Below are 16,849 nucleotides of genomic sequence, written 5' to 3'. Positions count from 1 at the left end.
ATGAATTCCGGGGTTGAAGCTCACAACCCTAATGAATTGTTTCAATGTTTGGGAAAACAAAATGGGGCTTACAAAACGGGCTATATCGTCTACTTCCGTAGGCTGCATGGAGGTGCCACTGCCGACTCACGCAACTACTTCCACGGGCTTTCGATGGAATTTCCAGTACTAGCCTTTATCGTATTTGCTGTTACTACGTGGGGACTTCAAACAGGATTGTGCGAATAGTTAGGAAAATGTATCCACTCACCAGCTCTGGTAGTAACCACAGTGTATATATCCTTATTTATCCACTGAGCACCAGCTATATTAATATGTGTGGGCACCAGGGCACACAGATAAATTTTTAATTATACACTGGGCGCCAGCGCACAGATGAGATTAATGAGGTACACCCAAGGATTCCGGAGGCGATGGTACTTGCTTTTCCCAAGAGCTCGGGAGAGGGGGGCTCCCGAGCTCCCCCGTAGTCGGCGCCTATGGCGTTTTGTACCTCTGCATTCTCCAACGTGAGGTCATGATCTTGATGAGCTTCGACATCTTCAGGATAAATGACAGTATCTTCCGCTGGGCCATAAGACCCTTCAATTTTCTTGCGGTAAAAAAAAGGAAAGAGGCCTCTTAGCACCTCCTCATTGAAGAGACGGAGTGCTGGGCCAACCCTCATATTTTTAAAGCCGTTAGGAAAAAAAAATAATTTGCTCATGTGAGGCCATAACCTTTAACGTCACATTTTCACAGTCACTTCTCCAAGCCTTTCTAATGCAGTCAGCGTGCACAGGACCCTTCGGTGTGCCCAAACCAGTGTCTATAAAACCGATTTAGCAGATACTTTAGAGTGCAAAAAGTCCGGAAAAAAAAAAATGTAGAGGACGACTGTCATGACAGCCTGCCTTACATGAAGCACAGTCTCCCTGTCACTCCTTTTAATGTTGCGGGACGACGACTGACGCCGATTGAACTCGAGAGGGGCACGAAAAAGAGAACGGGCTTCATTGCAGGACCGGTAGCCACTGTTGCAACCCGGCACGGGCCCCAGGAATTGAGGTTAGGGAGGGTGTTCGGGGGGGCATTGAGAATATAAGAGTCGTTGCGAATTAAAGGGGTGCTTTCGGAAAAACAAGGGGGGAGTACACCCCCGCTGAGGGGTGTAGGGAAATCACTGCCCCGACACAAAACACGTCCCGTCTCTCTTGTCCCGCCGTTTTTCTGTCATTGCACGCGTTGTCTACACCTTACTGAACGGCACCGATCACAATCCATTTCACTCAACCATAATAAAAAAAAAAAAAAAAAAAAAAAAAAAAAAACTGCAGCAAAACAAGGTGACGACGCGAACCACGCGATCACAAGCAGTACGACCACACGGCAATCCGAGCGGGGAGGAGCACGCCTGTTACCCGCAGCGCCCCCTGGCCTCCTCGCGCGCCGTCATCGCTGCGCCGACCTCCTCCCTCCGTTGCTTCTCGGCGCGGACGACACACTGCCCAGCTCTAGTATACCATAGTTAGGGGTGTCGCAAACTTTTGTCGAACCGGATTTTTAGGTCGAACTTTCAGGGTTCGACTTGGCCGAACTGGTTCGACGAACCTTCGAACTTTTAACGAGATTCGACCGGTTCGAATTTGTGGACAGTGTGGCCAGACCTTGATATAAGCATGTCTAGGTTTGGAGAATATCTTTTTATGCAAAGGGTTATTTTTATTTTATGATCAGTTACAATTAAAATAAACTAATTGTAATCACTGAAGAAGTTAATAACTTAAATTTGTTTTACTATCTTAATGAAATAACCAATTAGTGCTGCCCTTAATTCATCCCTTAGCCATCACCATCCAATCCGAAGCCAACGGACACGCCTGTCCCGCACGCGCATAACAGTCGAACCTGAGTCGAACTTTTCACAAAAAGTTCGAAAAAGCCGAAACTGGTCGAACTCGAACCTCTACCGGTTCGCGGCGCGCGCGTGATTGGATCCGAGTTGACGCCGAACGCCGAGGCAGCATTCGTGTCCAAATCATGCTCAGAGCACGTGACCACGCAGTGATGGCGCGTACCTTTGAAAAGGCCCTCTTGCAAACGAATTCCGCACTCCATGGTTTGACTTGTTCCCATATCTCAAGAATCTCTGGGCAATTCAGCTCTGATGCTCGTTTCCGGCTTGAGCGGCGTCGCATTGAGCGGCGTCGCATAATGCAACCGCGCGCTGTATTATAGGACGTTCCCACAATGACGTCACGAGGGTCACGAGTGACGTCACGAAGGTCACGAGGAAGGTCACAACCTTCACAGTGAAGGTCACGACCTTCATGAGGCCTTCACAAGTGGCCTCACGAGGGAGGGAGGGAAGGGACGAGGAGGGGAGGTGAATGAGTGGAGGAGGAGAGAGGAGGAGAGGGCACGGAGGGGGAGGAGAGGCCATACCCTCCTCTCCGTACCCTTCCCTCCCCCTCAAGAGCTGCGCTCTAATTCGGCATTACAGGGAATTGTAAACGTCTTTCAATTTTTTTTTGTTTACTTTGGCAAGCCGGAAATAAACAGAGAAACACTCGCGACATTTTTTGTTTGTCTGATTACCTGAGGCCTGTACTCGTTCAAGCGTGTTCCGGGCGGTGTTGTTACCCGGCAAACATAACAAAAAAAAAAAAAAAAGAAGAAAAAAGGGAAAATTTTGGAAGTTCTAGTGTTTCACCGAGGGAGAGCGGGGGACATAGTTGGGAGCGTGCTGAACACTCGCCGACTATCCCCGTCAGTGTGTGGTTCAACTTAGGGTCTCCCCAGCGAGGTACTCACTCTACATAAATAATCGATCGTCAGAATGATCATCGGGGCGTATAGCGTTGCAGCCCACTATCGGCTGACGCAGCATCGCTGTACTCCTCTTCACGATGCGTTCGAGCGCAGCCTACGTTGCGATCTGACAGAGGCAATTCAGGACCCGCGCGCCAAAAAGTGCATCATCACGGCGCCTGTCGTCTTTGCGAGTTTGCTATAACCTGCTAAACCTAATCCGTGCACGACAGAAACGCACGATGACGGCCCGTTTACTCTGCGCGATTGGTTTAACCCAGGGATGGCCAGACGAATGTTTGGCCGTAAAAGCCATACGTCACGGTCTGGCTAAAGAGCCATAAAAGAGAACAATTCTAAGTAAAAAGCGGCAAAAAAAAAAAAAAATAGACGTGAGAGTTTTTTTTTTTATCTTATTTGATGACTGCAGCGATTTATACTCATAAAACGATTGGTCATTATGTTTTTTTTTTTGTGTGTGTTTCTTTATTCTCGGAACAAGCTGCTTGAGGTTGAATGACGTCGTTGCTGTCCCGAGCAGTAGACCGATCTCACCAAGCGTTCCACGCATGCGTGACGCCGCCATAACTGTAGTTCGTAGGAGGCAGACGCCAGTTCACGCGACAGCTCATGCCGCCTCGTGCTCTGCTCGCGCAGACCTCCAGCAAGGTTGTTGCGCATGCAGAAAGACTACAGCTCCCACGATGCATGGCGGCAGCGGTGGCGTACTCAAACTAGCTGGTGAGATCGGTCTATTCAGTCGGGTTTGTTGTCCGTCGGGGTTGCATACTGTCTTGATCTTACCGCGTGCACGTTGCCGAGGAGGGTGGCTCGCGGCAGTATCCGAATATCGATCGAACTTTCTGGCCGGCAAGCTGCTCGGCTTCACGAGGCAGTCCGGACTATTTGTATTGTGTTTCTTCTCTTTCCTTCTACGGCGAGTGGCGCTTGGACCCGCGGCTGGTGAGTCGCACTTTGGTCACCCTTGGGGCCCTAAACTCGTCAAACCCAAAGTTGTAGGCGAAAGTTCGCGGAGCGCGCCGTCTGGACGTCGGCGAAAAAAGCGTGAAGTCGTCGTCGTGGTAGGCCTATCGGTGCGCTCCGTCAACTTCGGCCCCAACTTTGTGTTGGACGAGTTTCGAGGCCCTGGTTTAGCCGTTGACAGCGGGGCTGCGTCTTCCTTTTTTTTCTTTTTTTCTTTTGTATTTTCTCTATCTCCCAAAAGGTCAGCCTGGTGGTTCGTTCCCCTGGCCCTGTGATAGTTGCAGGGATGTACAGGGGCGGATTTAGAGAGAGGGGGGGGGGGGGGGGGGGTCCGGATGTTCTGACCCCCTCTTGATGTCTGCACGTGTAAAATTTAGGGCGTAAAACGAGGGAGAGGGGAAGGGGGTTCCGAAACAGATTGTACGCTGACCCCCCCCCCCCCCCCCCCCCCCCCTCCTCAGGAAATTCCTGCATCCGCCCCTGGGGATGTAGACGGAAAGAAATTGTGTATTTAAGTGGGGGAGGAACGCATTTTCTCACGCTATGTGGCGCAATTAGCTACCAACCGTTACAAAGGGCATAGCCAATATCATCCATCCATCTATCCAGCATACGCACAAGAACTAACGAGCTTGAGTAAACTTAGAGCGGTAGACCAGCGGCCAAAAATGGGCACTCCCCCCCGGTTGCCACCATCTTGCCTGTTTGCTGCATTAGTGATCACGCGACGATAAAGGGGCCCTGCAAGGACTTTATTACTGGTTTTAATTTGCACCGAACCTGAGCGCAGAGAACGTAGTAACCTAATGAAACTTTTCTCTTCTCGAATTTCGATTTATTTTAAAAGTTATAAGCAAATTAAAATTACAAAAAACGAGCAAAAAATACCCTCCTTCATGACGTCCTTGGTTGCTTGAGTGGCCGTGAACTAGAGGAGGGGTAGTGAGCTCAGCGAGCGCTCACGGCTGTAGCACTCCGTGTTGACGGCTCGAGAGGGCGCCACTAAAGCATGTTCCGGATAAGCTGTAGGAAGCGGGCAGCCAGGGCGGCTCGCATTGCATTTGCTGCGCGATCATAGTAAACTAATTCGGCATGACACTTCATTGGCCACAAACGACAGCAAACCGGGGGGGATGGGGGGGGGGGGGGGGCGGTAAAGATGAGTTGAAAACGGGAGCCACTTCGCGCTGCCATACCGCCAAAGGGCCAAACCGCAAGCGAAAGCTGCTCGCCGAAGGCCTTCGGAACGCTCGGAACCGGTCGGTTCCTCGACTGCAGCGCCGCCGCGTACATCCGGGACCTTTCTACGCTCGTTACTCGTCGGTGCCTGATCCCAGTAGACCTTTCTAGTATGCGCCGCCTTTTCCACCGCTTGGTGGCGGGTATGTCGACTGGTAATTTCTTGTTTCCATACTCTATAAACTCCATTTGTTTCTTTTCTGATCTAAAATGCTGAACAAAGGCTACTTTTATAAATAATTGAAACGGCTCGCGCCACTTATAATTTGTATTTCGACTTAAAAGAAGCTTTTAGCGGCTTTGACTAGTAGTAAGCCGAGGACCAAAGACGTCACATTTCGCGCGCTTTCGGCAACGCGGGTCGCCCAGGTGGAGGAGGTTTCCGCGTCGTCCGGTTAAAATATGACGCACTGATATTTAGTTACTCTCTCCGTGCCCGCTGGCTTGCCCCAACCCCAAGGGACGTGGAAACCGCAAAAAAGGTAAACGCTTAAACATGATTGCAGAGCCCCTTTAAGATGGCTGCGCCCAGAGGCGGGCCAGATCAGATTGACCATGATCATGGTCGGCAGATGGGCCCTCTGGGGTTCTATTCCAATCTTACTCAAATGGATCGGAGTTATTTCTGTGGATCAAGTCACGTGACAAGACAGATACATCAATGCTGGACGCGGGTAGGTTTTCGAACGCAACGGGTACAAGACCTTTACCCAAGAGTGCCATTTCCACTGCAGGCCATGGGTTCCGGTTTACCGCTCTAAGGTAATACTCGAGCTCGTTGACAGAAACCACGGGCGCCGCGAAGTTGCACCTTTTGGGACGCTTGATAGCCTCCGTCTGATCGTCGGCTGCGCTGAAACTTAGCGTGAAACGGAATATAAATAGCTCTTCGGGTGCTACCTAACCCGCCCTTTGGAACACTATGTGCGTTCTTGCGTTCTTGCGTGAAGTAAGAACTCTTATCGGTGCCGGAGTACTACCGGCTCGCTCGTCTAGTTTGGTTTCCGCCATCGTGAGAACGGTAAGCAGCACGCCGTTTGGTCTTGCGGCACGACGAGACGAGCTGACGGTGTGCTTCTCCCTGCGTTTATGCGTCGGATGTCGCTGGCGGACGCCAAGACCGCGACGCCACTTTGATAAGAGGTACTTCCGCCGTTGCGGTCGGACCCCGAATGGAATGACGTTTGCTTCCGACCATCCCCGCCGTAATCAACCATTCAGAGCAAAAGAAATCGAAAAACAACAAAAAAACACATAAGAACATAACCGTAGAAAAAAAAAATCTGAAATGACGGGGTGTTACGGTTGTTGACCTTTGTACATCTATGACACGGTTAGCGCGAACAGTCTTGGAAGACCATCATTATAATTACAGGGTAAGTCAAAGGGATTGATGTCTGTTTGAAGGGACGGAATAAATCGGTTTCTGAACGTATCGTGCTAAGGCTTTGCACAGAAGTGGCTGAGGGACATACAGTAAGGGCATACATATTTCACTCAACAAATCTACCTGAGTAAAAAGTTAGAAAAAGAAATTGTGAGCCATTCAACTCTTTGGATGGTGGTGGGCCAGGGAAGCTGTAGAGCACCACCACAAGTGTTTCACCAAGAGACACAGAAAAGTACTTCACCAAATGCTTATTTTCATTATATACATATACATCATTTTAAAACGGTGGTGACGATTGCTTTCTGATCACTACGATATACACTAGTGGGTTCCATTACAACTGTGGCGAGATTCTTTGCTAAAGTTAAATCTGTACATATAGTGATTTACATATATAAAAGCGGCTGCTTTTAGATATGTAAAGCAGTGACGTAACGTCAGACTACTTGAGTAAAAGAAGGTCCATTGTCTCGGATGTATCTCCATTATCACAGGGTTGGACGTGTTTCCTTTTCAAAATGAATATCGAAGTGACCAGGCGTATATGGATTTCCATACAATGGAGTGCTTTTACGTGCAATTTCTGGCTTCTGTTTTGGCACATGGATACCCAAAATGCATGGAACCCTAGCCATATATAGCTTCGCTGTAATAATAAAAAAAAAAAAAAAATTGAAATCTTTATTTACGGCGGCCGTGTGCTAACCAGAGGTGTCTGATTGGCGCAAGAGCCGGAAGATGTTGGCAGTGCTTTCCACGTCGACAAGTAGGGCACCGAGCACCGCGTTCTTCAGCGTCCGCTCCGGTGATGAAGCCACGGTTTCTGTTGCCGGTGGCATGTTTTCAGGGTTTCCGTTCTCGTTGAAACGCCTCGCCCAGCATAGGATTGTCGAGGAGCTCTGAAGTCGCTGCCGAAACTCCTCCCGAAAACGTCGGTGGGCCTCTCCTAGTCGTATGGCACTCCCCGTCCCAGAGAGAAATGACTCGCACCCCAAAACAGCACGGATGAAAGTTTCAGACAAGAAAAGAGACATGGCAACAACCAGACAGTGCAAAGCAGGCGACATATGTAGCCAGAAATTATTGTCGAAAAAAAAAAACACACACACACACAACTAGAGAACACATCTGTTTCGTTGTTCTCGTTTTACCCTATCTTTTTATGTTTTATTAGTAGAATAAAATAATCCTATCCTGACAATTTGCACAGAAAAAGAACGCATCGCTTCCGGCTCAGAAACGTCGTCTGCTATGGCCGAGACCGAGATCGAGGGAAGCGCCCGTAATGGCCGCCTGATATCTTACGTGCCGCCATCTGTCGGTGCCAATGTGGGGAAGACGTGGCGGCAATACGGAACCTCTCAACGGTCGTGGACTTCAGAAATGAACCTTTTTATTCTATTACGGAACCAGAGGCACCCTTCCAGAGTACACGCCCCGATCTAAAAGTGCCTTGGCTCACCTGGCTTACTAATCAGACGCCTTTCCTTAGCACACGGATGCCGCAGGTAGGGATTTCAAGTTTCTTTACTTCTACCTCTTTACTGAGGTCAGTTGGTTCTGTTAAAATTTTATATTTGTAATGCACGTTCTTCGGTAACCTCTGGAGAAAATTGTACTATCGGGGAAAAATGAAATGCGAACAGAGGAGCGCGTGCCTCGCGGTACAGGCTGCGCCGCCTGGAAGTGAGCCTAGGGGCGAGGGTGCGTGGCCTACTCCGATGTGTTCACGCCCCTCGCTCAGCGCTCCCCAAGCTTCGGCAGCTCGCCTCTCAGTGCGCTGCAAGCATCACTGCTATATTTGCTGGCTCAGCGCGTGCGGTGAGAAGAAGCTCGCCGCGCACGCCGAGCGAGCAAAGATAGCGGTGATAGCTTTCAACGCACTGAGGGGCGCACTGCAGAAGCTTGGGGAGCCCTGAGCGAGGGGCGTGAACATATCGGAGTAGGCCACGCACCCTTGCCCCTAGGCTCACTTCCAGGTGGCGCAGCCTGTACCGCGAGCCACGCGCTCCTCTGTTCGCATTTCATTTTTCCCCGATAGTACCTCAATGCTTTCACAAACCGATTTTCGCGGTCCCTTCAAACAGCCATTGAGCCCATTGACCCACCTTGTACTATAGCGCTGGATGTGCTCTGTTGGGGTAAACGAAAGTGCAAATTTTGATATCAGCCAGTGCCTTTTCAAAGTAATAAGCGAAAAAGTGCCGAATTGTTTGCGCTAACAGTGTCACGCAGTGTAACCCCTCGGTTTTACCGTGGGAAAAAATATCCTCTCTATTCTTTAGGTTGACCACTAGCATCGCCACGAACGGAAGCGCAAGCAGCTGGCAATTTTCACTATGGTGGCTAATGCTATATCTCCACAGCGCGCTGTGTTGGTGAGTTTATAGACGCTTTAAAGCGATACTTGAAAAAAATTCGAAATATACCCGTCGTGTTCACAAGGAGGCTGAATATGACCCAGTCAATATCCGTGAATGACAATGGCACGTTTGTATTTTGAGCCGGATGGCTGTATTTTTCGTTATAAATGGCCCACTCTGTCACTCGGAGAACAGCCAGTGGAGAGCACGTCACATCCGCCGCAATCGTGACGTAGTTTGTCTCGGGACCTTACGTCCGGACGCAGCGGACGCCTGCGAGCTATCCCAGCCAATCCCAGTCTGCGGACGCAGCGCGTGATACGCTTTCCGCGAGTCGCTGTGCACCCTCTCCAAGGTCACGTGACATTCACGAGGCCTTGGATAGGCCCCGATGGCTCGTAGCATCCGCTGACAGCAGCCGAAGCACATCAGCGATCGGGCCACTGTATGAGTGTGCCCCAGACCGTCGCTATTCTTCCTCTACAAGATTATAGACATTGTCCACAGGGGCGCCGCCATCTTGAATTGGATCGCCCATACTTCCAGTATGGGCGACGACAAAATAATAAAACGTTTCAACCTGTAACTAGCAAGAAAATAGAGGGGAGCCAAAACGAAAATGTGTGACGGTTAGGCTTATATCCTAAATGTCTTCTATTAGCGTGGCGACGGCGAAACAATGTTTTCGCCCATACTGGAAGTGACGACAATTCAAGATGGCGGCGCCCTTGTACAAAAGGTCTATAGAAGCCCCGCCACTCAAAACCACCCGCCACTCAAAATTCACACAAGCAGCAGCTTTGCGGTTAGTTGCAGTGGCCCGATGGCTGGCGTGCTTCGACCGCTTTGGTGGCTGGAACGGCTAGGGCATCCTGCCGACGTCAGCCTAGCCGCAGCTTTGCTCATCCCGAGACAGATTGCGCCGGATGTCACGTGCTGTCCGCTGGATGTTCTCCGAGCGCTTGCCAGAGTGGGCCGTTTATAACGAAAAATACAGCCATCCAGGCTCAAAATACAAACGTGCCATTTACGGATATTGTGGATCATGTTCAACCTATTTCTGAACACGATTGGCATATTTAAAATTTCGTTGAAGTAGCCCTTTAAACACGTGCCAGATTAGAGCCGCCGTTGCCGACCTTCTCTTGTCTTAAGGTGCATTCCCACCGGCGATGTAAGCAGTCGCGCGATGCGACTAGATCGCATCGCAAAAAAATTTGATGGTCACACTGGCGTGCGCGATGAGCGAGTCCAACGCCTTCGTAGCCGACTCGTTTTTCGAAAACTCTCGCTCCGAACGCCGTTGATTAGCTCAACCGCTCCGCGACTAGATCGCATCGCAAAAAGTCGGGTCAGGAAGCGACTGCTCAAATCGCGTCGCTTTTTTGCCCGCGATGGTCGCTTTTGCGATGAAAGTAATCGCGCGACTAGATCGCATCGCCGGTGGGAACGCGCCTTTACCGAGATATGCCGAGCCACTGAGGCGGACGTTGAGGAGCCTCCACGAAGGCCTATGCAGAGAAGGACACAGTAGCACCTAAAGTGGCAATACGTCCTGCTGTGGCAATGATAAAGTGGAGCGAACGGAATGAGAGGAAACAAAACTGAAGGTCGGTTATGGCGGCGTCCATGACAGCTGCCTGGAAGCTTCTAAACGATGGGGTAGGGGGGGTCAATTTCTGGAGGGCGGGCCGTTTGAAGTACCAGCTCCCGCTAGCAGTGCTTAGCGGCACCACTTCCGAGTCAGTTTGCCGACCGGCGTCGTCTGCTAAAGTTCTAGCGGCATGTTGCGAATTGTTTACCCAAGCGCTTCAAAATCATTTCCCCAGTTTGCCAACCGGCGTCTTCTGCCAAAGTTCTTGCGGCATGCTGCGACTTTTTTACCCAAGCGCTTCAAAATCGTTCCTCGTTTTTTGCAATGTCTGATTTGAAGGAACAGCGTGCGGTCGTGAAATGCTGTCTTTGTTTAGAGAAAACGGCGGCGGAAGCCCTTGTAACGCTACAGACAGCTTATAAAAAAGATGCTACGAAGAAATCGCAGGTCTGCGAGTACTTTTTTCGCGTCAAGCCCGGTGATTTATTGATCGACGACCAACCTCGCTCAGTGCGATCTTCAACCCCCTCAAATGATGACAACATCGAGAAAATTCGGGCATTGTTTACACCGAGTTTGTACCTCCTTGTGAAACTACGAATCAGGTGTTTTACCTGGGAGTTTCGCGACGCTTGCGCAATTCAGTCAGGCAGAGATGCCCCGGTTTGTGGGAGAGGAGGGAGTGGTAGTTCCATCACGACAATGACCCAACTGCCATGTCAGTGCAACAATTTTTGAACAACACTGCTTCTCCATCCCTCCTATTCACCAAACCTCGCCCCGTGAGAAAAAAAAAAAAAAAAAGATCAAGAAAGAAAAATGTTTATGTGGACGTAAAAGGTCCTTCAAGTCAGACATTGCAAAAAAAAAAAAGAATGATTTTGATGCGTCTGAGAATATAATTCGCAACATGCCGCTAGAACCTAAGTACACGCGATGCCAGTTGGCAGACCTAGTCGGAAAAGTGCCGCTAAGCGCTGCTAGCGGCGGAAGCTGGTACTACGAACGGCTCGCCCTCCAGATATTCATTACCGTAGATACGTTCTAACGGGAGGCACCGGACCGCAATCAAACAACATGACCTAAACACAAACCTAAGAGAAGTTTCTGGCCGCTTCCTTGTCCAGGCTCAGGGCTTCACAGCGCACACACGCTTTAAAGAAATGTGTCAATTTTATTTGAAACACTGATCGGTATAGTATGCTTCATGAACTTGAACACTTTGTGGACTCGCTCGGTTTTTACAGGACGCTGTCACGACGTTCCCTACATCACAGGTCATTGTGGCGCACTCGCGACATGCGCCGCGCTGCTGCAGAAAGTAGTTTCGAACAGCAAGCGTGGAGAGTTTCTACGCACATCTATACACACACTTTGGGGCTGTTCATTTTGGCTCTTAATTGGAGGTAACACCGTTGAGGAAGTGAGGTTCAGAAAACGCAGGGGCACCCAGGTCCTGAAGTTCACATTATTCACACAAATCTACATCACACACGACCGTGCTCTTCCTGATCACCCGCTGAAACAAAAGCTTAAAAATAATGAAAAACAATTTATCGACGTTGTTTTTAGAAAGTTTTTCTTTTTTTTTTTGTTTCTTCTGGTCATCACAGTCCGCAGTTCGGTCCTCGCAGAGCTTACAATCACCAGATCGAACGCTGAACAAATTTGGTAACGAACCCTCAATGATAGACTTTTTTGAATGTATTCGTGACAACGTCACCAGGCTATCATGATAACACAGTCTGGTCGCGAACAGCCTGAAGTCTTCAACCGCGCCAGGGACCTGGTCCTTTCTTCCTGCCATTGAAGTCTGCTAGGTCTCCTGATTTCGGAGGCCCCGTTTCCCATGATCCTCTCTAGTAGCAGTCAGTCCTCATGTTGGTTGAACTGCGTTCTTCGGGTCACGTCGGCTCGACGTAAACTACCGTGAAACTGAAAGTACCGTCAGCTTCGACATCGTTACCGTTGACCCCCACGAGTAGCAGTCAGTCTTCGCGTTGAAATATGTCCTTCAGGTCACCACGACTCGACGTGCACTACCGTAGACCTCCCGTCAGCTTCTACATCATCGACCACGACGAAGCCATTCACAGATCACCACCCGACACTACCCCCACGAAGCGGCCTTGTCCTCGGCCATCAAGGCCTACCCATGGAACCAGGAGCGTAGGTCCTGGGCCGTTGTATCTGGCAGGTGCAGCCGTTCCGGTATCGGATGTAATCCAGTCTCCATGGCGCGTCCGACTGGAACTCTCGGACCAGGGCGTACATGTAGCTGTAGGTCTGGACGCAGCGGGAGTGGGGCTCGTACTTTGAGCGCATGAACCGGCAGGGCCTTCCCCTGACGTGGTCCCTGCAAGAGGTCTGGTAGAAGCGTTGCGTGGCGTTGTCTTCCCGGTACAGCTCCAGGATTCGGCCGGTGATGGAGACGCCGCCTAGCGGTTGGATGGCTTCGGTGACCGAGGGACAGCACTCGCTTGGCCTGGAGTAGGGCATCGTGTCGAAGATGACCGGAGACAGGGAAGGGTCGCGTCTCCGGGCCCGTGCCCACGCCATCGGCAGGTCCCTGGGTGTAGCGATTCCATTCAAAGAGCGTAAAAGCCGCTGTCATACCGCTTAAACACCGTACAAACGACACGGCGTTCGCTACAGACACGATGACAGAACAAACCGATCTCACAGCCAGCTTCATTACGCCACCACTAACGCCACGCGTCGTGGCATAGCCTCCTCTCTACTCACAAAGCCGGGCAGTTCGACGACGGAGCCATAGAGTGCCCGGTCGCGGATTTGGAGAGCGAGGATATGGTAGCATAGAGCATCAAAGAGCCATTTCTCGGGGAACCTGGACGTCAGCGCGCGGCTTTTGCAGCGGCGAGGACCCGAAACACACTTGTTCGCTCGGGAGAAGTGTGTTTCGGCGTATCGCCGCAGCGGGGCGCCTGTCACATGGCTCTTCTCTCATCCGTTGTCTGCCGCTCCACCTTTTCTATTTCGGCGGCCGCCTCTCATGGCGATCTGCCAGGTAGGCTTTGTCAGTATATATGAGGCCACGCTCTAGCACTTTCAAATTATGTTTTTTTTTTTTTTTTTTTTAATTCGTATGTATGTTTCGATCATGCCTGCAGAATGTTTTCTTATGGTCAATGTGACAGAACCGTCGTCCAAGGAACAACACGCTTCAGACAGTGGCTGCGTTCGACTAACCTGTACCTTCTGCAGCGGTGCAGAGAAGTGTAGGGCGGTGTACTTCCGGTCCTGTCTCAATACGCATACCGGAAGTAGACTGCCCTACACCTTTCTGCACCGGTGCAGGTACATCGAATGCAGCTATTGGCTGCAGACTGTCTTTTGTATGATGTATTGGCAGTGGGGTTTTATGCTCGCTTGAGACCTGGTTATATTCATACGTGTCACTCGAAAAAATAATCGACTAGAATGAAGCTTGGTTAAAAAGTATTCAATCAAATTACTTGAAAAGAAAAGTAACTGGCCCTTACTTGAAAAAATAACCGTGGCTTTTTCGATTACTTCAGACGTTCAAAACGACAGGGTTATCGACCGGTCTGAAAGCGTGTCTTTTGTACTCTCCGTTATTGGGTTAGAACCACCGTATTATGAACTAATTATCTTTTAACTCCGCCAATTTTCGTAAACCATCCTGTCAGATACCTGGTTCGAGAATTCCTTGGTAGGAAACTTGTACGAACAAAGGACGTCACTAGAAAGGGGAAGCAACAAATAACAACGGTTACAAGTACTTCAAAAAGTAATCGAATTACCCTCGGAATTACTTCCTAATACAGGGTGTCTAAAGTCACCAGGCTCGATCTAAAATAGACCTTGAAAATCGACGCCTGCACGAAGCGATCTAAACTTTTCGTCAGAAGTGTATTTGCAGAGGTCGTTTTTTTCCAGGAAAATTACGAAACGTAACTCCCTTTCTGTAAAAAAAGAAAAAAAAAAAAGAAAAAAATTGGGCCAAAACACTTGCCAGGGTCAACGGCGCGGACGGCGAAACAGACGACCAAGTCGGACGGCGGGGCGCGTTTGGCGCGCATATCGATAGGTGGCGTCGGGACCTGCGTCGGAATAGAGTACCTCAATGTTGTTGGCCGCTGCGCGTGCGGCCAACAACATTGAGGTACTCTACGTCGGAAGCTGTAGCCGACCAGCGAAAGAAAGCAGACGAAATCCGTCGGCAGCAAGAACGCCGTCGTTAAGCGCGATCCAAACCAACGCTTCTTTTTGCGCCTGTAGGTCGTGCGGCTGCGGATGTGACGCATTTCGTGGCGTTTTTGCTGTTTCCGGGCGCGCTTTCTGAGTCAGAACCGTGCGCTTTGGTTTGGACGGGCGAAACTTCGGCACGAGCGCACAAGCAAAGTGCAACTGCGACAGACTGGCCGGCCAGACGGCGAGAGAGAAAGAGAGAGAGAGAGATCGCGTTGTCATGTTGGAAGAGAATGAAAGGGGGGGGGGGGGGGGAGAGGGTAGCCAGACGGCGAGAAACGCGGAGCCGGAACTAGCTTGCCCTCCACCGATTGGCCGGGACACAGGCGCGCCCTGCTACGTCACCGCGCGTTTTTGTGCGCGTCCAGAGAGAAGTTGAAATCATCCAACTTCTTCGTGCGCGCCCGGAAGGAGCGAAGAAGCGGCGCGACGTCACGGAAATGCGTCACATCCGCAGCCGCACGACCTACAGGCGCAAAAAGAAGCGTTGGTTTGGATCGCGCTTTATGCCACCGGGTAACCGCTTTTTTTTTTTTTTCTTCAAGTCTTGCTTTTATTGCCCGCATTTCTTTTTTGACTTACTTATTTTGCTTTTATTCTCCCGATTTATGTTTAAAAAACAAAGGTACACTACAAAAAGATCATCCTTATTTTAGTAAGTTACGGTCGTCGCGAGCTGTTAAGGAGGTAGCGCCGTCTATGAATACGTGCGCCAAACGCGACCCGCCGCTCGACTCAGTCGTCTGCGTCGTCGCGCGCCGTTGGCCGTGTCAAGACTTTTGGCCTTATTGTTTACATAATGGGAGCCACGCTTCGTAATTTAAGAAAAAAAAAAAAAAACGAACTTGTGAAATACACTTTTGACAGGAAGTTTAGATTGCTCCGTGCAGGCGTCGATTTCTATGGTCCATTTTAGATCGGGCCTGGTGACTGCACCTATTCGAATGATTACAAAATCACTCCAGAAAGTAATAGGTTACAAGTAATTTGATCACTCGTATTCAGTACCGTACAATGTCTGCTTTAGTTACGGGTCCATTTTAATGTATCCGATATGATACACCCTTCCAGCGCTAAACGTGTCAGGCAAAAACTGCCGAGTCACTTGGCTGTGGGCGCCTACCAGGCGTTTGATATTTTGCGGAAGAGAGCCAAAATGCGCTCGCTCAAAACGCCTTTCACTGAGCCCAGTAGACACCAGGTGGTGCACCGCGCGGAAGGCGGTTGTTTTCATGGTCCGTAACTTCGTTTTACCACCAGTCGGAGCTCTAATATACAACGCGCTCCTGTTGGAGTTATTAGCAGTAACTCCTCCAACTAGAGCGGGCTCTTTCAAAAACCGCGGCTTGTAACAAGCGAGTTTTTTTTTTTTTTTTTTTTCTGTATATATACTCACAGGATGCGTCTGTGCTTCTTGGGCGGAGACCTGTTGTTGCGGGCGTCCGTTGCTCTGGAGGCTAGGCATGCCGCTAGGGACACTACCTGCGACAGGGGGAAAAAAAAAGGTAAGCCCGCTGGTGCGCTATCAACGGCTATTCGACGATGTCGCGGTTTCTCGATTAGAACGCGCCGCCATTTGCTCTCTCTCTCTTTCTCTCTCTCTCTCAACTAGAGTCACGCACACAGTTGAAGGAGCGGAGGGTGTGGCTTATACATGTTCTCGCTCGTGGCTTCGCGATTTCAATCTCATTGGCTGTGAGAAGAAGAAGCTCGGGGTTCACCGCGCTCTGCGTTTCTGGAGCTCTGGGGGACTCTAATGGAAATAGACCTAACTGTGAGTCCCGTGCTATTTTGGATCATCCAATAACGTGTCTTACCTAAAGTTCCCAGATGAGAGCTTCCTGCAAGTAGCGACATTCTTTAAAGCGCCGACTGCGTGATGATGCAGTGTTTTAGGAAGCGAATTGTAGCGCAAAGCAAAGGACTGAACTGAATGATGCCATTTTGTTTCAGCGAAAGGGACTTTGTCATTAGTATTGGTTGTCGTTACTTGTTAAAACAAGCATCGAGGGACTTTGGTCTAACCTAGGGCACTGGACCACATTTTGCGATAGTCTATTTGTGGTCATAACCCGATTCATACGCTCTAAACATCCTAAAAAAAAAAATACTGCATGGATGTAGTGTTTTTTTTTTCTCGGATATTTAGAGGCTATAGGTTGAGTTCTGGCCATAAATAGACTATCGCAGAAAGTGGCTTAAGTGCCCCTTTGGGAAAATGCTGCGTTATTTTTTGTCTCTTTTGAGAAACTGAAC

At 49.9% G+C, this 16,849-nt stretch overlaps 1 protein-coding gene across 1 annotated transcript; it reads right to left on the bottom strand.

Moving 5' to 3' along the window:
• Positions 1-3,546: 3,546 nt before the first annotated feature.
• Positions 3,547-16,169, bottom strand: LOC8023780. The gene is made up of 5 exons (XM_040206217.2): positions 16,164-16,169; positions 15,990-16,075; positions 12,530-12,929; positions 3,912-3,987; positions 3,547-3,653 (listed from the first exon to the last, which is right to left on the bottom strand). The coding sequence occupies exons 1-5, from the start codon at positions 16,167-16,169 to the stop codon at positions 3,547-3,549; spliced, it is 675 nt and encodes a 224-aa protein (XP_040062151.2).
• Positions 16,170-16,849: the final 680 nt, after the last annotated feature.

Source organism: Ixodes scapularis, unplaced genomic scaffold, assembly GCF_016920785.2.
Source record: "Ixodes scapularis isolate PalLabHiFi unplaced genomic scaffold, ASM1692078v2 PGA_scaffold11__112_contigs__length_91849675, whole genome shotgun sequence".
Lineage (NCBI taxonomy): Eukaryota > Metazoa > Arthropoda > Arachnida > Ixodida > Ixodidae > Ixodes > Ixodes scapularis.
The sequence above is the reverse complement of the archived record's forward strand: the minus strand, read 5'-3'. Positions and strand labels throughout refer to the sequence as shown.